This window comes from Rhinatrema bivittatum, chromosome 8 (genome assembly GCF_901001135.1).
Source record: "Rhinatrema bivittatum chromosome 8, aRhiBiv1.1, whole genome shotgun sequence".
Classification (NCBI taxonomy): Eukaryota; Metazoa; Chordata; class Amphibia; order Gymnophiona; family Rhinatrematidae; genus Rhinatrema; species Rhinatrema bivittatum.
Window position 1 is genome coordinate 223,810,509 of NC_042622.1, and position 17,460 is coordinate 223,827,968.

The 17,460-nt window shown below is 50.9% G+C and overlaps 1 protein-coding gene across 7 annotated transcripts in view; it reads left to right on the forward strand.

Moving 5' to 3' along the window:
* FCHO1 (FCH domain only 1) overlaps positions 1-17,460 on the forward strand; it is a 160,094-nt gene that overhangs the window by 58,669 nt on the left and 83,965 nt on the right. For all 7 annotated transcript variants that reach the window (XM_029613705.1, XM_029613710.1, XM_029613707.1 and 4 more), the window contains 4 exons: positions 2,744-2,842; positions 3,143-3,239; positions 4,026-4,070; positions 4,600-4,672. In XM_029613705.1, coding sequence (XP_029469565.1) covers positions 2,744-2,842; positions 3,143-3,239; positions 4,026-4,070; positions 4,600-4,672 — 314 coding nt within the window. The remainder of the gene's footprint in view (positions 1-2,743; positions 2,843-3,142; positions 3,240-4,025; positions 4,071-4,599; positions 4,673-17,460) is intronic.

A 17,460-nucleotide genomic window follows, 5' to 3' on the forward strand; every position in this document is an offset into this window, starting at 1 on the left:
CCCTGAGGGGCAAGTTGCGGGGCAGGTCTTTGGCCTCATCCGGTTGTGGTGCGTTTCCTGAAGGGAGTGAAGCATCTGCGCTCTCTGGTTCGAAAGTTATGTCAGGATTAGAACCTCAATTTAGTGCTGCGTGTACTTTGTGGTGCTGCCTTTTGAGGAGAGCAACTGTGAAGGACCTGACTTTGAAGGCAGTGTTTCTAGTGGCAGTATGTTCGGCAAGAAGGATTTCGGAATTACAAGCTCTGTCTTGCAGGGATCTTATTTTTTGCGGATTTCTAATGTCTGTTTCATGTTACATACGGTTCAGTCTTTTTTTTTTTTTTCTTAACTGAAAGTGGTCTCCTTTTTATGTTAAACAGACAGTGGAGCTTCCAGCATTTCCTGAGTGGTCGAGGGATTCCCCTCAGGATAGGGAGCTGCACCTTTTGGATGTGTGACGGACATTGCTGTGGTATCTGGAGGTCACCAATAGCTTTTGGAATTAAGATCATCTTTTTTGTGCTTTTGGTGGTATAAAGAAGGCGATACAAAGCCTTGAAGGCCGCATTGGCTGAAGGAGGCCATTTCCGTGGCTTATATTTGTAATGGTTGCGCAGTTCCGGTGGGGCTGAAAGCGCATTCTACAAGAGCGCAGGCAGCCTCCTGGGTAGAGTGTCAGTTATAGTCTCCCCAGGAGATTTGTAGGGCTGTATTGTGGTCTTTGCTTCACACTTCAGATACTACCTGTTTGGAAGTGCGAGCACAGGAGAATGCGTCCTTTGAGAGTGTTCTTCATGTGGGTCTTTCGGGTTCCCGCCCAGTTTAGGGGTCGTTAGGTACATTCCACTTGTCTGGACTGATCTGGGTATGAACAGGAAAGGAAAATTACTAATTTTTATTTCTGTAATAATACAGATCAGTCCAGAGACCCACCCTGTCACTACTGAAAGACTGAATTTCCTTACTTGGTGAATCCATTTTTCAAGGAAAACATGATAGTTTGTATATGTATTCTGTTTCTTTTTTTTTTTTTTTTTGTGAGTTTCTGGAAGTATAGGGGGTTCCAACCCCAGGTTGCCTGTCTACTCTGTAAGGATGTTTAGGGACTAATATCTGGCTTGGGTACAGATCAATATTGAGGGACTGCAGGTGGCACACTCAGATATGTAGCAGTACCTCAAAGCTTTTGTTCTTTGCCTCCATTTGCTGTTAGGGATGCAAAATCCACTTGTCTGGACTAATCTGTGGTATTATAGGAACAAAGGTTAGCAGGTAAGAACCAGTTTTAATTTGGCCACTGTTGGAAACAGGATGCTGGACTTGATGGACCCTTGGTCTGACCAGTATGGCAACTACTTATGTTATCTCCTGCTCTGCAGCACTCTGAGACCTACACTGACAATGTATCTCACTCCTGTCCTGCAGCACCTCCCTGCTATTCCAATACTGAGACATGGACACGGCGCTATCGGTGCAACTCACTCCAGCCCTGTAACAGCCTCTGTGCTATACTTCCCCCCACCCCCCCCATCCCCCCATAGAGCTCTATCAGCACACCTCACTTTTGCTCTGCAGGTGCACCTCACTCCTGCCCTGCAGCTCCACGAGATCTGTGCACAGCCCTGCCAATATATTGCTCCTGCCCTGCAGCATCTCCCTGTTGGTCAAATACTGAGATGCACCTCACTCCTGCCTTGCAACCCCCCCCCCCCCCCACGCTTTCCAGTAGTGAGACGCACTGTTTTGCCTATGCCCCTGCCCTGCAGCACCCCTTTCTATTCCAGTACTGAGAGATGCACACAGTTCTGCTAATGCATCTCACTTCTGCCCTGCAGCACCACCTCCTATTCCGTTATTTCTTGGATGTCGGCTCATTAGACTTTTTCCAACTAACTTTGTGCCTACCGATGGGAACAATCCAAAAAGGAATGGAGAATATAATGGAAAATATCATATTGCCTCTGTATCGAGCCATGTTGCAATGCACCTTGTGTACTGTGTGCAGTTCTGGCTGCTCCATCACAAAAAGACGTAGAGCTAGAAAAGTTGCACAGGAGGGCAATGACAATGATAAATGTGGTGGAAAGACTCCCTTATAAGTTACACAGGTTAGGGCTCTTCAGCTTGGAAAAGAGACCTCTGTGCGGGGACATGATAGAAGTTTATAAAATCATGAGTGGGATGGAATGTTATTTACCCCAGATAATATTAAAACATGGGGGCACTCTATGACACTAACAACCAACAAATTTTAAAACAAATCATAAAAAGTACTTTTTCCACTCTGCACACAATCTAGATGTGGAATCTGTTGTCAGAGTACATGGTCAAAGACGACCAGCATAGCGGGGATTTAAGAGGTTTGGACAAGTTCCTGCAGGAAAAGCCCATAAAACAAAAGTGGAATATAAATAAGAAACAGATCTACTTTTTGGGATCTGCCGGATATGTGTGACCTGAACTGGCCACTGTCAGAAACAAGATACTGGGCTCAATGGATCATTGGTCAGACCCAGCCTGGCATTTCTTATCTAACGCTTCTCACTCCTGCCCTACAGCGCTCTTACTATTTCAATACTGAGATCCCCCACACTCAGTTCTACCCATGCATCTCGCTCCTGCCTTGCACCACCCCTTGCTTTTCCAGTACTGATACCCCCCATATGCTGCCAGTGTCCCTGAGTCCTGTAGTGGGGGTGGGAGGGGGTAAGCAGTGTTTTTTGCACTCTTTTCTCAAGGGTCTCTTTCCCCCTCCCCATATCAGCGATTCCAGAAGATTGAGGAGTTACATCTGCAGCACATGAAGGAACTGGTTGGGTCCTATGCACACTCCATTGAGGACACCCATGTACAGATTGGGCAGGTATGTGCCTCGCGGTGACACAGCTAGGGGCGTTGGAGCAGCGGTTGGCTGCACAGATGGGAGCAGAAGTCTTACCTAAACTTTATCCTAGGGAGTTGGCCAGTCAGATGCCCACTGCCTTCACTGTATGTTTGAAATGATCTTATATCTGTTAAAGGGTCTTGCGTGCCGTTTGTTGTTTATAATTGGTCAAAAGGGCCAAGATTATTGAGGATTTCTGGAAGAGCTCTGAAGTTGCCAAGCCTCTCTCCCACCCTCTGTAAAGCAGCATGCTCCTTTCTCCTTTATTCACCCTTACAGGTGCAGGAGGAATTCAAGCAGAATGTGGAAAACTGCAGCATCACAAACCTGATCCAGAGGTTCTCTGATAGCAAGGGGACTGGGAAAGATAAGCCAGGTGATGGGGGGAGCTGGTTATTCCTGGCAAGAAAGGGAATATAGTGGGAAAGGGGGCTGGTTACTTCTTGCGAGACGAAGGGGGGGAGGGTATAATGGGAAAAGTGTGATACACCTGTGGTGAGGGGTGGGGGAAGCTGAGGCTTAATCCTCTCTGCCCTGCCTACCACTAGTTTGTGACTAGAGTGTGTCAAGCTGAGATTTTCGGAGTATAGTACAGGCAGAGGCGGCTGTATGCCTTGAGTTAGTATACTAACCTGATCTCTGGGGATGCCAGAATACCATCTTACTGCTTCTTGGATAAGGATGTTTATGGAAGCAATGTCCTTTCTGTTCCACGCTTGCACTTTTTTGGTTATGCTGTAATTCCCTGTACGTACCTTTATTTTTAGACTTCAATTTATGAATCGCCTCATTCTTGATGAGACCTGAAGCAATGCAAAAGCATATAATGGGCATAATAAAAACAAAGCCAACAAATCATAAAACTATATCAACTCTCCACACAAAAGCAGAATAAGAAAACTAACTGGACAATACATAACAAAACGTAAAGCACAATCCAACTCAAACCTAAAACTGAATAACCCATCCAACCCATAATTTGATCGAATCCAAGTCAAACAGGGAACTACAAGAGTATTTCTTGCCAAAAGCCACAGCATTTTCACATTTTTTTTATGCTTGAGAGCCTTAGTGAGGGTTAGCAGAACATTAGTCTGTGATGTTAAAGTAACTCTCTCTCTCTCTCTCTCTCTCTCTCTTCCCCCCCACCTCACTCCCACAGGAGTTCTGGATTCAGATTGTCTCTCACTTCCTGCCGCAGGGGAAGGTACAGAAATCCAAATTCTCATCCTAGCAGAGCTGTAAAGTGAGGGAGACAGATGGGGACTGGAGTAGCTCTCGAGATACTTCTGCTGTGTTCAGCAGTGCAGCTCATAAAGGAGTGCTACAGGCCCATAATGCCACATGAATGCCAGGTGCAGCCCCTGGATGAAATGAGCCAGAGCTCAGGTCTGGCATGTAACGGAAGTGCTGCAGAGGGTGGGAAGGTTCTTGTGTTGGGGTGAAGTGACTTTTTTTTTTTTTTTTTCTTGGAACTTATACAGGTTTGGATGTCCCATCCCATAGCTCTAGTAGGGTTGACATATCAGAAGCAGTGGGAAGGTCATGGCTCTGTCAAGCAGAGGCAACCACTTCCACCCCTCCTGCTGATGGTTCCTACCTCCAGCAACCTGAATTGCCTGAATCCAAATATAAGGAAGGGGAAGGATAAGACCCCCGCATGACCTGCCACCCTCTCTAGTTACCATGGAGTTAGTTCTCATTTTTGCATTCACGTTGTTATTTCTCTCCCTCAGGGATGAAACGGACCCGCTCGAAGCCCTTCCGCATCCCTGGCCTTAGCAGGAAGGACAAAGTTATTGAGACTCTGTAAGTATGAGGACACAGTAAAGAACTGTGGAAAAAAGACCAACTGGCCCACCCAGTCTGTCCACACTAATACATCCCAACTGCTAACCTCGGTGTGACCCACCTGCAAGATCTTTCCTTATCCTGGAGTGTTTGTTGTTTTGTCCTCTTCCTTTGATACTCCACCATTTTGGATAGAAGAGCATACAAGATCTCACTTAGTTCCCTGCAGCACTCACCTTTCCCGTGCCTAACCACACAGCTCTGTAACAATCTAAATAGCCAGCAATACTAGTGTGGCTGTGGCCCAAACATTCAGCTTTCCCCTCTATAGCTTGCTAGGACTTTCCAGTAGGACGTCTGATAATTCATATTCCTGAACATACCCATATCAGTCCAGATGAGCGGGTTTTATTCATAGCAGATGGAAGCAGAGAACATAACTTTGGGCACTGCTACATAACAGAGAGTGCCACCTGCAGTCCCACAGTATTTCTCTGCCTCCAGCAGATGGTGGACGTGTTACCAGCAGTCTTGACTGATCTTTGGTTTGGAGGTTTACCTTTTTCTGCTCCCCGGGGTGACAGGTTCCTGTCGAGGGCCATCCCTAGGGTTGAGCCAGGCGAACAGGGGGGTTGGATACTCCTGGCTGGTTTTAGCCTGAAACTCTGGGACCACTGAAAACCTGGGGACTGGTTTCCTCAGTGGGGGCCCGAAGCCTCCCCTACAATCCTTGGGATTCAAGAAAGTATCCCCCTTTGGGGGTGATTTTTTATTTAATCCCTGGTTAATTTTGGGCTGCTTGGAGCTGCCCCTTTCCCTTTAAGTACCCGGATCAGTCCAGACCATGGGTTGAGCCTCCTTTCCAGCAGGTGGAGACAGACTAAAACTGAAAGGATATCCTATATGAGACAGAGCCTACCCTGTAGCCCTTCAGTATTTGTCTGTCTCCAGCAGGTGGAACAGCTCACCCTGTGGTTACCTGGTTTCCTTATCTGTCCCTTTGGGGATTCTTTATACCAGGGGTCAGGAACCTATGGCTCGGGAGCCATATATGGCTCTTTTGATGGCTGCATCTGGCTCGCAGACAAATCTTTAATAAAAAAGTAAAAATCTAACAAAATCCCCCACCCTCCTGACGCCCCCCAAGACCTGCCAAAAGTCTCTGGTGGTCCAGCGGGGGTCCGGTAGCGATCTCCTGGACTTGGGCTGTCGGCTGCCAGTAGTCAAAATGGTGCCAATGGCCCTTTGCCCTCACTATGTCACTGGGGTTGACCAATGGCGCGGTAGCCCCTGTTACATAGTAAGGGCAAAGGGCCGTCGGCTGCCAGTAATCAAAATGGCGTCGACGGCCCTTTGCCCTTACTATGTCACAGGGGCTGCTGCCGCCATTGGTCGACCCCAGTGACATAGTGAGGGCAAAGGGCCGTCGGCGCCATTTTGACTACTGGCAGCCGACAGCCCAAGTCCAGGAGATCACTCCCGGACCGCTCCTGGACTCCCGCTGGACCACCAGGGACTTTTGGCAGGTCTTGGGGGGGTTCAGGAGGGTGGGGGTTGTAGTAAATTAATTTTGGAGGTCTTGGGGGGCATCAGGAGGGTGGGGGGTTTTGTTAGATTTTTACTTTTTTATTAAAGACTTGTCTGTGAGCCCTGGACCCCTGCTGGATCACCAGGGACTTTTGGCAGGTCTTGGGGGGTGGGGGGGGGGGGGGGGTTAGGAGGATGGGGGGTTGTAGTAAATTAATTTGGCAGGTCTTGGGGGCATCAGGAGAGTAGGGGGTTGTAGTAAATGAATTTGGTAGGTCTTGGAGTCAGGAGGGTGCGGGGTTGTAGTTAGTATGGCTCTCACGTAATTACATTTTAAAATGTGGCGTTCATGGCTCTCTCAGCCAAAAAGGTTCCTGACCCCTGCTTTATACCTTTTCTTCTCACATTGACTGGAACAAGCAAGTATTTCCTGTCGCTAGCAGAGCTGAATTAGCCATGCTGTCATGGGATCTGTCCATCAGGGCTGGGAGGCGGTGCTTGTCAAAGCAGAGATCAGAGCTTTGCTCTCTGCGGCTGCGCGTGTGTTCCCGTGCAGAAAAGTAACAGAATCTCCTCAGTCTGTTCTTTCCGCGTGCGGGATCGCACGCGGAGCTGTTCCTCTCATCAGTGTAAAAAAAAAAAAAAAAGTCAAAATCGGGGTTTAAACCCTGTAATTGTGGCAAGGTAATGTTGGTCACGGATGGCCACGACCGATGTTACCGATGCCTAGGACCAGATCACAATCGGGAAGATTGTGAATTTTTGTTCGAGTATGTCACCCAGAGCACTGAAGCAACGGGCCTACAGGCTTCAGGAACATTTTGCTTCACCGGAGCCATTGGAGGCTCATTCGTCGCCTGGCCCTGCGATTTTACCGGATCCCTCAAAGAGGGCAACATCGTGGGCTCCTCAATCCTCCAATCTTGGAGGTAAGGATATGGCAAGCCGGCAAAGGCCATTGGATTTTCAAAAATCCATAGAGCCAGAATCGCAGGCGCAGGACACACTGGCGCCAAAAATCTCGGCACCTAAAACTTCTGCGCCTAAGCCGCTTTCTGCGCATAAAACAGTGTCGGCGCATAACACTTCTGCGCCTGAGCAAGTATCGGCGCACAACACTTCTACGCGCATGGCGCCGAAGACACTTGTGCATACGACGCCGATGATTTTTGCGCGCAGGGCGCCGAAGACATCTGTGCACAAGACCATGGAAAACTCTGCACGCATGGCGCCGAAGTCACATGCGCACAGCGTTGATACTACCTCTGCGTCCGGAGCCAAACATATCTGCGCGCACGGCGCCGGAGACATCGGCGCCGATAACTCTTGCGCGCAAGTCTAGATCCGCACACAAGTCTAAATCGGCGCACTACACATGAGCACACATCTCGTGTAACTACGGCCGCGCTTTTCTGTATTGGCCTGATGGAAAGTTGTATTCCTGGTTGCAGTAACGTCTGCACGAAGAGTCGGTGAATTACAGGCCTTGGTCCATTATTCTCCATATTTGCAATTTCATCACCAAAAGGTAGTTCTCCGAACTCATCCATCCTTCCTACCAAAAGTGGTTTCTCAATTCCATCTCAATCAGACCATGGAATTTACCCACCTTTTTCCCTAAACCTCATACAAATGATAGGGAAAAACTACTGCACACACTAGATTGTAAAAGAGCTTTAACATACTACAAAGAAAGGACAAACTCGGACTCCCGTGTTTCTCAACTCTTTGTCTCCTTTGACCCAAAGGCACCTGGATTACCAGTGGCTAAACGTACCATCTCCAACTGGATAGCGCATTGCATCACATTCTGTTATGACAAACAAACTACAACTACATTCAGAGCCTAAAGCTCACCAAGTCAGAGCAGTGGCAGCCTCATTGGCACACCTAACGAATGTGCAACCCATAGACATTTGCAAGGCAGCTACATGGTCATCGCTTCATACCTTCACATCTCACTACTGCCTTGATCAACAAGCAGCCATTGATGCGAAGATAGGGCAAGCAATCCTGCAATCTCTATCCTCCTGTCCACGATGACCGCCACACTGTCAAAGATCACGTACAAAATATATATCATAAACAACGTGATCGGGAGCTTGGGACTCACATGACAGCATGGCTAATTCAGCCCTGCTATCGATGGGGAAAAAACAAGTTTGCTTACAGTAAATGGTGTTTCCATGAATTAGCCATGCTGACCTACCCTCCTCCCTGGCAGTCACCAAGTCTTAGACTACACTACAGCTTAATCACAGACAGATCGATACAGTAAGGCCGCGGTAGAAACAGTGCGGCAGTGTCAGGGGCACCCTTCCTCCCCGCACGCACAGTCCTCTAGACCTAGCGCCTGATACTCTCTTCTAATCGCATGCAAATGCATGCCGAGGCTGTGAAGTGTTAGGGAAGGGTTATGCCCGCGCAACCCATTTTACTGTATAGGCGCTTAATACAGCGCCTATACAGTAACCTGGGTGCGCTGGTACCTGTCATTTCAAATGTCATTTCAAATGACATTTGAAATGACAGGCACAGGGAGGCGGGAGGCGGCGAAGCGACTTACTTTCCTGCCTTTGGTTTTTTTGCTTTGCCGCTGTGTCTCACCTCCTCCCGGAGCAGGGCACGAAAGCAGTCTTGCTCCGGGAGGAGGTGAGACACAGCGGCAAGCAAAAAAAAACCAAAGGAAAAAAAAAAACTTTTCTGAGCCATCAGCAGCGGCGGCAGGATCCGGGGGTGGGTACGTGTTCGATCGGGCGAATAGGCAGGTAGGCGACAGCGACGGCGGCGCAGCAAAAAAAACCAAAGCGACAAAAGCACCTATGCTAAGTAGCTGTCACCAAAAACATAGGTGTTTTTGTCACCAAAGTGACAAAAACACCTATGCTAAGTAGCTGTATATAGTGGACCCCATATTTATTTTGTTCTCTTGTATATACAGAGGACTCCTTATTTACATTGTACACTTGTATATAATTATCCTTCTCTGTCTCTTTTATTTCTTATAATCCCAGTTCATGAACCCTTGTTAATTGTAACTGCTTCTCTTCTCCACGTTTATTTATGTTTTCGGTTATATTTTTGCACCCCTGTTTTCTGTAAACCGACATGATGAGAACGAGTTCTTGAATGCCGGTATAAAAAAACCTTAAATAAATAAAAGTAACTTACTTTTCCGCGGGATCGGGGGGGGGGGGGTAAGCGGCGTGTTCGATCTGAGCCATCAGTAGCTCCCCCGACGAAGATGGCCGCCTGCACGGGGAAAGCGTGCAATTGGCCGCTGAAGACGTGACGTCACGATGTTTGGCGTCACGGGGTGTGACGTCACGTCCTCAGCGGCCAATTGCATGCTTTCCCCCGTGCAGGCGGCCATCTTTTTGTCTTCGTTGGGGGAGCTACTGATGGCTCAGAAAAGTTGTTTTTTTTTCCCACCTACCCGCCCGCCCGATCGAACACGCCGCCTACCCCCTCCCCGATGCCGCTGCCCCGGAAAAGTAAGTTACTTTTGTCGCTTTGGTTTTTTTTGCTGCGCCGCCACCGCTGTCGCCTACCTGCCTACTCGCCCGATCGAACACGTACCCACCCCCCCCGGATCCCGCCGCTGCTGATGGCTCAGAAAAGTTTGTTTTTTTTTTCCACCTACCCGCCCCCCGATCCCGCTGCCCCTGCCCCCTCGCTGCCTACCCTATGTTCTTTAAATTATGTGGATCAGTTACAGTGCAGATAAGTGTGGGATTGGGGAGAGGTCCCCCAGAAAATTAAAGAACCCCCCCAGTGTTTAAAAAATTATAACAGTTCTTAATAAAAGTAAAACCTCTCTCTTCCCGTTCCCTTTCCCGTGCGATTTTGGCACTACACTACACTAACACCTACTAGGGGGAGGCGGTAAACTAACACGTTAAGGCCGCGGCAAAACAGCAGGTTACTGAGGAGATAGTATCAGCGCCCGTTACAGTATCGGAGGGGAATAGCTAATTCCTTCATTATACAGCTTTTTCGTTCATTTACATTCTGGGTGCGGAAAGGGCTATGTGTCTATTTTAGGAAGCGCTAAGGACGCGTGAAACTGGAGACTGTATCGCTGGATGGCTTTACTCGTCTGTATTGTGCGCTCCCAGCACGTTACAGAAGGGGAATCTTTAACTGAACATTACTGTATCGACCTGAGACTGGGGAGATTCCGTTACTTACCTGCACGGGAACACACGTGCAGCTGCAGAGAGGAAAGCTCTGATCTCTGCTTTGACAAGCTCCGCCTCCCGGACCTGATTGACAGATCCCATGACAGCATGGCTAATTCATCTTGCTATCTACGGAAACACAGTTTACGGTAAGCAAGCTTGCTTTTTCCTCTTCATTGTTTTTTTTTTTAAAAAAAAAAGTTAATTTCAACTGTTTGAACTTTGTGTTCTGTTCTACAGGAGACAGTTCCTGTCTCCTTGCTCTTGCAGAGGCCTAGGGGAGCTTTGCCCCTTGTTTTATATAGCCTAGGCTCCCTATTCCCGGTGTTCCTCAGCTGCAGGGGTGGATATTGGTGGTGCCAATCACTCCCCCTGTTCAGCTCTCTCCTTCTCCCCTCACGGGGTTTGAATTCCTTTAAGACTGCCTGCTGGGAGCTTTTCCCTGCCGCCTTTATTTAAAAAAAAAAAAAAAAAAAAGGGGGGGGGCTTTTGAGTTCTATACAGGAGAAAGGTTTCTAACTTACTTTTGGCAGTCTCTGAGAGAGTTTAGGAGCATGCAGACTTCACTCTCTGCCTCCGCTCCTGCAGCCCTGGCAGTCCAGCTGATTTTAATTGCTGCCCCTCCCACCTCTTTGCAGCTATGCCGAGATCCCCACTGTGCCTGGCTTGTGGAGACTCTTCTCTGCGTCTCTCGAGAGAGGGACTTTGCTCTCGATGTTTGCTGGGGGGGGGGAGGGTTCCTCAGATGTCCCAATGCCCTCAGGACCCCCATCCAGACATCCCAAGCATTCTGCCCCGCCGTTCCTGGTCCGTTCAGAGGCGGGAACGGCGGCCATTTTAGGTTTCTCTGCTTTTTCTGAGCAGCCTGAGCCACAGGACCCAATTTATTTATTTTTTGCACAAATCCTATTTGGCTAGTTTACAGGAGGAAACAGACCCTGCCCCTTCCCCGGCTAAGGTCCCTCTGCTCTCCGTTCCTTCTCCTGCTCCTCAGGGTGGGCAGGGAGCAATGTGGGTCCGGGTGGTCCCAGGACCCGGATCAGGATCCGGATGCGGTTGATGTCTTCCCCCCCCCCGAGGGGGACGATCCCCGGGTTCTCCGTCTTTTTTTCATAGGGAGGAACTGGAACCTCTCCTTCCCTTTATTTCCCAAGAGTTGGGGATTGACTGTCCCCCTGTGGACGAGTTTTCTGCAGGAATGCTGGCATCCTCTGACCCGGTCATAGTGGGGCTCAGGGCCCTACCGCCGTCCTTCCCTTTTCACCCTATGCATAAGCTTATACTCCAATGGAATGGCAGGCCCCCGAGGCGAGTCTTCGGGTCAGAAGGGCCATGGAAAAACTTTATCCACTCCCGGAGGAGTGTTTACATGTGTTGAAGCTGCCTAAGGAGGACTCTTCTGTGACGGCGGTCACTAAACATACAACCATCCCGGTGGCTAGGGCTACAGCCTTGAGAGATGTACAGGATCGTAAGCTTGAATCCCACCTCAAGCGCATTTTTGAAATCCTGGCCCTGGGTGTTAGGGCGCCTATTTGCAGCAGTCTCATGCAGTGGACAAGTCTTAGGTGGGTCCAACAATTGCTCAGCACCCAGGACCTCCTGCCTGCAGAGGCAGAGCAGGCTGACCGGTTAGAAGGCGCTATAGCTTATGGGGCGGATGCCCTATATGATTTGTTCGCGAAGGCGATGGCCTTGGCGGTCTCAGCTAGACGGCTCCTCTGGCTATGCCACTGGGCGGCTGATTCGTCTTCCAAGGTGCAGCTGGGTACTCTCCCTTTCAAAGGTAAGTTACTCTTTGGGGAGGAGCTGGACCAGCTTATTAAGTCTTTGGGGGAAAACAAGGATCATAAGTTGCCTGAGGACTGCCCGAAACAGGCTAGATCCTTCTTCCCAACTCACACTTGCTTCCGGGGTCAACGCTGCTATAACCCTAGGGCAAGGGGCGCTTTCCCCAGGGGAATTCTTCTCGGGTCCAGTCTTGGCCCCAATCCTTTCGAGGCCAGCGACCTTTTCGAGATGCCGCTTCCCACTGTCCGGTGTCCAAGCCCGCCTCGCAATGAGAATCCGCTGGCCCATCCCTCCGTTCCCACCTTAGGTGGTCATTTGTCCCTGTTTGTGGAGGAATGGGCCAAGATCACGTCGGACCAGTGGGTCCTCGAAACCATCGCCAAAGCCTACGCTTTAGTTTGCTCGCGACATCCCGGGACCTGTACATGGTATCTCCGTGCAGCCACCGGAAGTGGGCCGCGGTCACCCAGACTCTTCTCAGACTTCAGGGGCTGGGGCCATCTGCCCAGTTCTGGGGGCGGAGCGCGGCACCGGTCAATCCTCCATCTACTTCATGGTCCCAAAGAAGGACGATTCCTTCCGTCCCATCCTGGATCTCAAGAGGGTCAATCGGGCCCTCAAAGTGCCTCATTTCCGGATGGAAACCCTCCGGGCGGTGATTGCGGCGGTACACCCCGGAGAATTCTTGGCCTCCCTCGACCTGACGGAGGCCGCCTATTTGCATATTCCGATCCGTCCCGAGAATCAGAGGTTCCTTTGGTTCCACATCCTGGGACATCACTTCCAGTTCAGAGCTCTGCCCTTCGGCCTCGCCACGGCTCCCTGCACATTTATCAAGGTGATGGTTGTGGTGGCGGCAGCCCTTCGGAAGGACGGTGTCCTGGTCCATCCGTACTTGGACGATTGGTTAATCCCGAGCCAAGTCGGCAACCCTCTGCTGCCAGGCAGTGAACCGCGTACTCGCGCTCCTCTCGTCCCTCGGTTGGATAGTCAACTTCTCCATGAGCAATCTACAGCCGTCTCAGGTCTTGGAGTTTCTGGGGGCTCGCTTCGATACTCGCGTCAGCAAGGTCTTTCTACCGGACTCCAGAGCTTTCAAGCTGATGGATCAGCTCCAGGGCTTCTTCTCCATGCCTCTTCCCATGGCATGGGATTATCTACAGGTCCTGGGTACCATGGCGTCCATGATCGACCTGGTCCCCTGGACGTTTGCACATATGCGTCCATTACAGAGAGCCTTGTTGGCTTGTTGGAAGCCGGTATCGGAGCAGTTTCAGATGCACCTCCCTCTCAGCATCTACCATCAGCGAATTACAATGGTGGCTTTCGCTCAAGCACCTTCTCCGTGGAATGTCCCTTCGGACCACGCAGTGGATGGTAGTCATGACGGATGCCAGCCTGTCCGGTTGGGGAGCGGTTTGCCTGTCTCAGGTCACACAGGGGCACTGGTCCCCAGCCCAATCTCGCTGGCACATCAACCGCCTGGAGACCCGGGCGTTTCGTCTAGCACTCAAGGCTTTTCTTCCCCCTACTCTGCCGCCGGGCGGTCTGAGTGCTCTCAGACAATTCTACCACTGTGGCATACATCAATCAACAAGGGGACAAGGGGACACCAGGAGTCGCCTGGTGGCCCTCGAGGCAAGTCGCCTTCTTGCGTGGGTGGAGAGGCACCTGGACTGCCTCGCGGCCTCCCACATCGCGGGCAACGAGAACATCCAAGCAGACTTCTTGAGTCGCCAGCGTCTGGACCCAGGCAAGTGGGAGCTGTCCGAAGACGCCATGGCCCTCATCGACAGATGGGGTCCCCCGCATTTGGACTTGATGGTGACTCTGCACAATGCCAAGGCTCCCCGGTTCTTCAGCCGCTGGCGAGAACACTGCGCGGAAGGGGTAGATGCCCTAGTCCTTCCGTGGCCGAGCGACGTCCTTCTCTGTGTTCCCTCCGTGGCCCCTTTTCGGGAAGGTGCTCAAACGAATAGAGCTTCACAGAGGCCTGGTCATTCTCGTAGCTCTCGAGTGGCCTCGCAGGCCGTGGCTCGCGGATCTGGTCAATCTAGCGTCGGACGGTCCTCTTCGCCTGGGTCATCTTCCACACCACCTCAGCCAAGGTCCTGTATTTTTCGACCAGGTGGATCGCTTCTGTCTTGCGGCTTGGCTTTTGAATGGCGACGGCTAAGGCGGAGGAGCTATGCCGAGGATGTCACTTCCACTATCTTGCGGGCCCACAAAACTTCTACCTCCATTACCTGTGTCCGGGTTTGGAAGGTCTTCGAGCGGGCATTTCGATTCGTTCGGCCCCCGTCTCGCTCGTCCTCTCCTTCCTTCAGCGAGATCTCTCTCAGGGTCTCTTTTGGTTCGCTCCGTGTTCAGGTGTCTTCCCTCGATTCTCTCTGGGGAAACCTCGAGGGCCATGCGGTTGCATCCCATCCATATATTGTCCGCTTTCTCAAGGGGGTCAAACATTTGAAGCCCCCGTTGCGTCTCACATGTCCCTCGTGGAGTTTGAACTTGGTTCTTCGGGTGCTCTGTCAGGCTCCCTTTGAGCCTCTTCGCAGTTCCGCTCTCAAGGACTTGACGCTCAAGATGGTATTTCTGGTTGCCATTTGCTCCGCTAGGCGGGTGTCCGAGATCCAAGCGCTATCTTGCTGCGAGCCTTTCTTACGCTTTTCGGATTCCGGGGTCTCTCAAGACGGATCAGTCTTTCTTACCGAAGGTCGTCTCTCCTTTTCACGTCAATCAGTCGGTCGAGCTCCCCGTGTTCTCTCCGGCGGACATTGCGAGCCCTGGCGGGATGACTTACGCCGTCTGGATGTCAAGCGCGTCCTCATGCGTTATCTGGAGGTCATCAATGACTTTTGGGTAACGGATCATCTTTTTGTCTTATGGGGTGGCCCCCAACCTGGGCAAACAAGCCTCTAAGACCACAATATCTCGCTGGTTGAAGGAAGCGATCTCATCTGCTTACCTCTGTCAAGGGTGTCCGGTTCCGGAGGGCCTTAAGGCCCATTCCTTGCATTCTCCGGCGTCCTGGGTGGAGAGCCATTCGGTCTCTGGGGTGGCTACTTGGAAGTCCCTGCATACTTTTGCTCGACATTACCGCCTTGATGTTCAGGTACGTACAGGGAAAGGAAAATTAGGTCTTACCTGATGATTTTCGTTCCTGTAGTACCACAGATCAGTCCAGACACCCTTCCCGTTCCTTATCTTCCTGTCCGCTCGAAGATCCTTATGCTGTTCCTACCATGCTATCCCTCATTGTTCTATGTGTGGCTTTATATGAGGCACCGGAAGCATCCATGTGGTGATTGTGGGCATTTATGCAAGAGTGTCCACACACAGAGTTCATTCACTGTTTTATCTCATTCAAATACTTTTTCAGTGTTCTCTCGTTGAGTTCTGCTGTTACTTGCTTGTTCCATGTTTTTTCTTCCTCCTGGAATACTTGGGAGCTCGATTCGACACTCAACAAGGAAGGGTGTTTCTCACTGCCGACAGGGTGGCCAAGCTCCAAACTCAGGTGGCTCAGTTGCTGCGCTTTCCTGTTCCCAAAGTCTGGGACTATTTGCAGGTCCTGGGGTCGATGGCCTTGATGTTGGAGCTGGTTCCTTGGGTATTTGCGCATATGCGTCCCTGCAAAAGGCTTTATCCCGATGGAGTCCGCTTTCGGAGCAGTATTTTCTTCCTCTGCCCCTTCCAAGGGAAGCCAGGTCCATTCTGACGTGGTGGATGACACTGAACAATCTGGAGAAGGGAGTTCCCTTCGAAGTTCCAGATTGGGTGGTGGTGACACGGATGCCAGTCTCCGGGGCTGGGGGGCGTTATGCCTGGGCAGAACACGCAAGGCCTCTTGGAGGAGTCGTGGTCCATCAACCAGTTGGAGACGCAAGCAGTGCGCAGAGCCCTCCAGGGGTTTCTCCCGTTGGTCAACGGTCGTATGGTGAGAGCATTTTCAGACAACGCAACAACTGTGGCCTACATCAAACGCCAAGGGGAAACCAGGAGCCCCGCCGGGCCTCGGGAGGCTCAGCTATTGTTCGAATGGGCAGAACTCCATCTCGAGGGCATTGCTGCTTCTCACGTGGCAGGCGTGGACAACATCCAAGCAGACTATCTCAGCCACCAACAGTTGGATCCGGGAGAGTGGGAACCATCCCCGGAGGCCTGGGAGCGCTCTGTGCTCGCTGGGGGACACCTCAGCTGGACCTTATGGCAACAAGAACAAACGCCAAGACGGAAAGGTTCTTCAGTTGACGGAAGGAGACTGGAAGGTGGGCCTTGATGCTCTGGTATGGCCATCGCCGTCCAGAGTCCTTCTTTGTTTTTCCTCCATGGCCTCTCATAGCGAGTTCCTCAGGAGGATAGAGGCTCATCCAGGGGCGGTAGTGCTGATAGCGCTAGAGTGGCAGCGGCATCCATGGCTCGCGATCTGGTTCATCTAGCGCAGGACGGGCCACTGCGTCTAGTCCACTTGCAGGGGTTGCTGCGTCAAGGCCCCATATTTTCGGATCGGGCGGATCGCTTCTGTCTTGCAGCCTGGCTTTTGAGAGGTGGCGGTTGCGTCTGAAGGGGTATTCGGACCCGGTTATTGCTACACTGCTTCAAGCTCAGTGGCCAGCTATCTCCCTTTCTTATTCCAGAGTATGGAAGGTTTTTGAGTCCTGGTGCGCGCCACAGGGCCTGGATCCACTTAAGGTTTCTGTTCCGCACGTTTTGTCCTTCTTGCAGCAGGGCTTGGCCAAGGGATTGGCCCATAGTTCGCTTAGTCTAGGTTGCGGCCTTGGGTTGTCTCGGGGAAGGTACAGGGCAAGTCCTTGGCTTCCCATCCTGATGTGGTGCGTTTTCCTGAGGGGTGTTTAGCATCTCTGCCTTCCTCTTCGGAATGTGTGTCCATAATGAAATCTGTTTGGTATTGAAGGTTCTCTGCGGGAATCCTTTTGAACCGTTAGGTCGAGCATCGTTGAAGACTGTCTTTTTGGTGGCCATTTGCTCATCTAGACGAATCTCAGAATTGCAAGCTCTTTCCTGCCGCGATCCTTTTCTGCGAATCACGACCAACAAGCTTTCTTTGCGAATGGTGCCTTCATTCCTGCCTAAGGTGGTTTCTGCCTTTCATGTGAATCAGATTGAGTTACCAGGTTTTCCAGATGGTCTCGTGATCCCTCTATGAGCGGGAGTCTCCATCTTTTGGAAGTGCGGCACGTCCTGTTGCGTTATCTGAAGGTTACTATTTCAGATGCTCTGATCATTTATTTGTGCTAGTCAGGGGGTCCTAAGAAGTGGGACTTAAGACTCACTCTACTCCGGGCT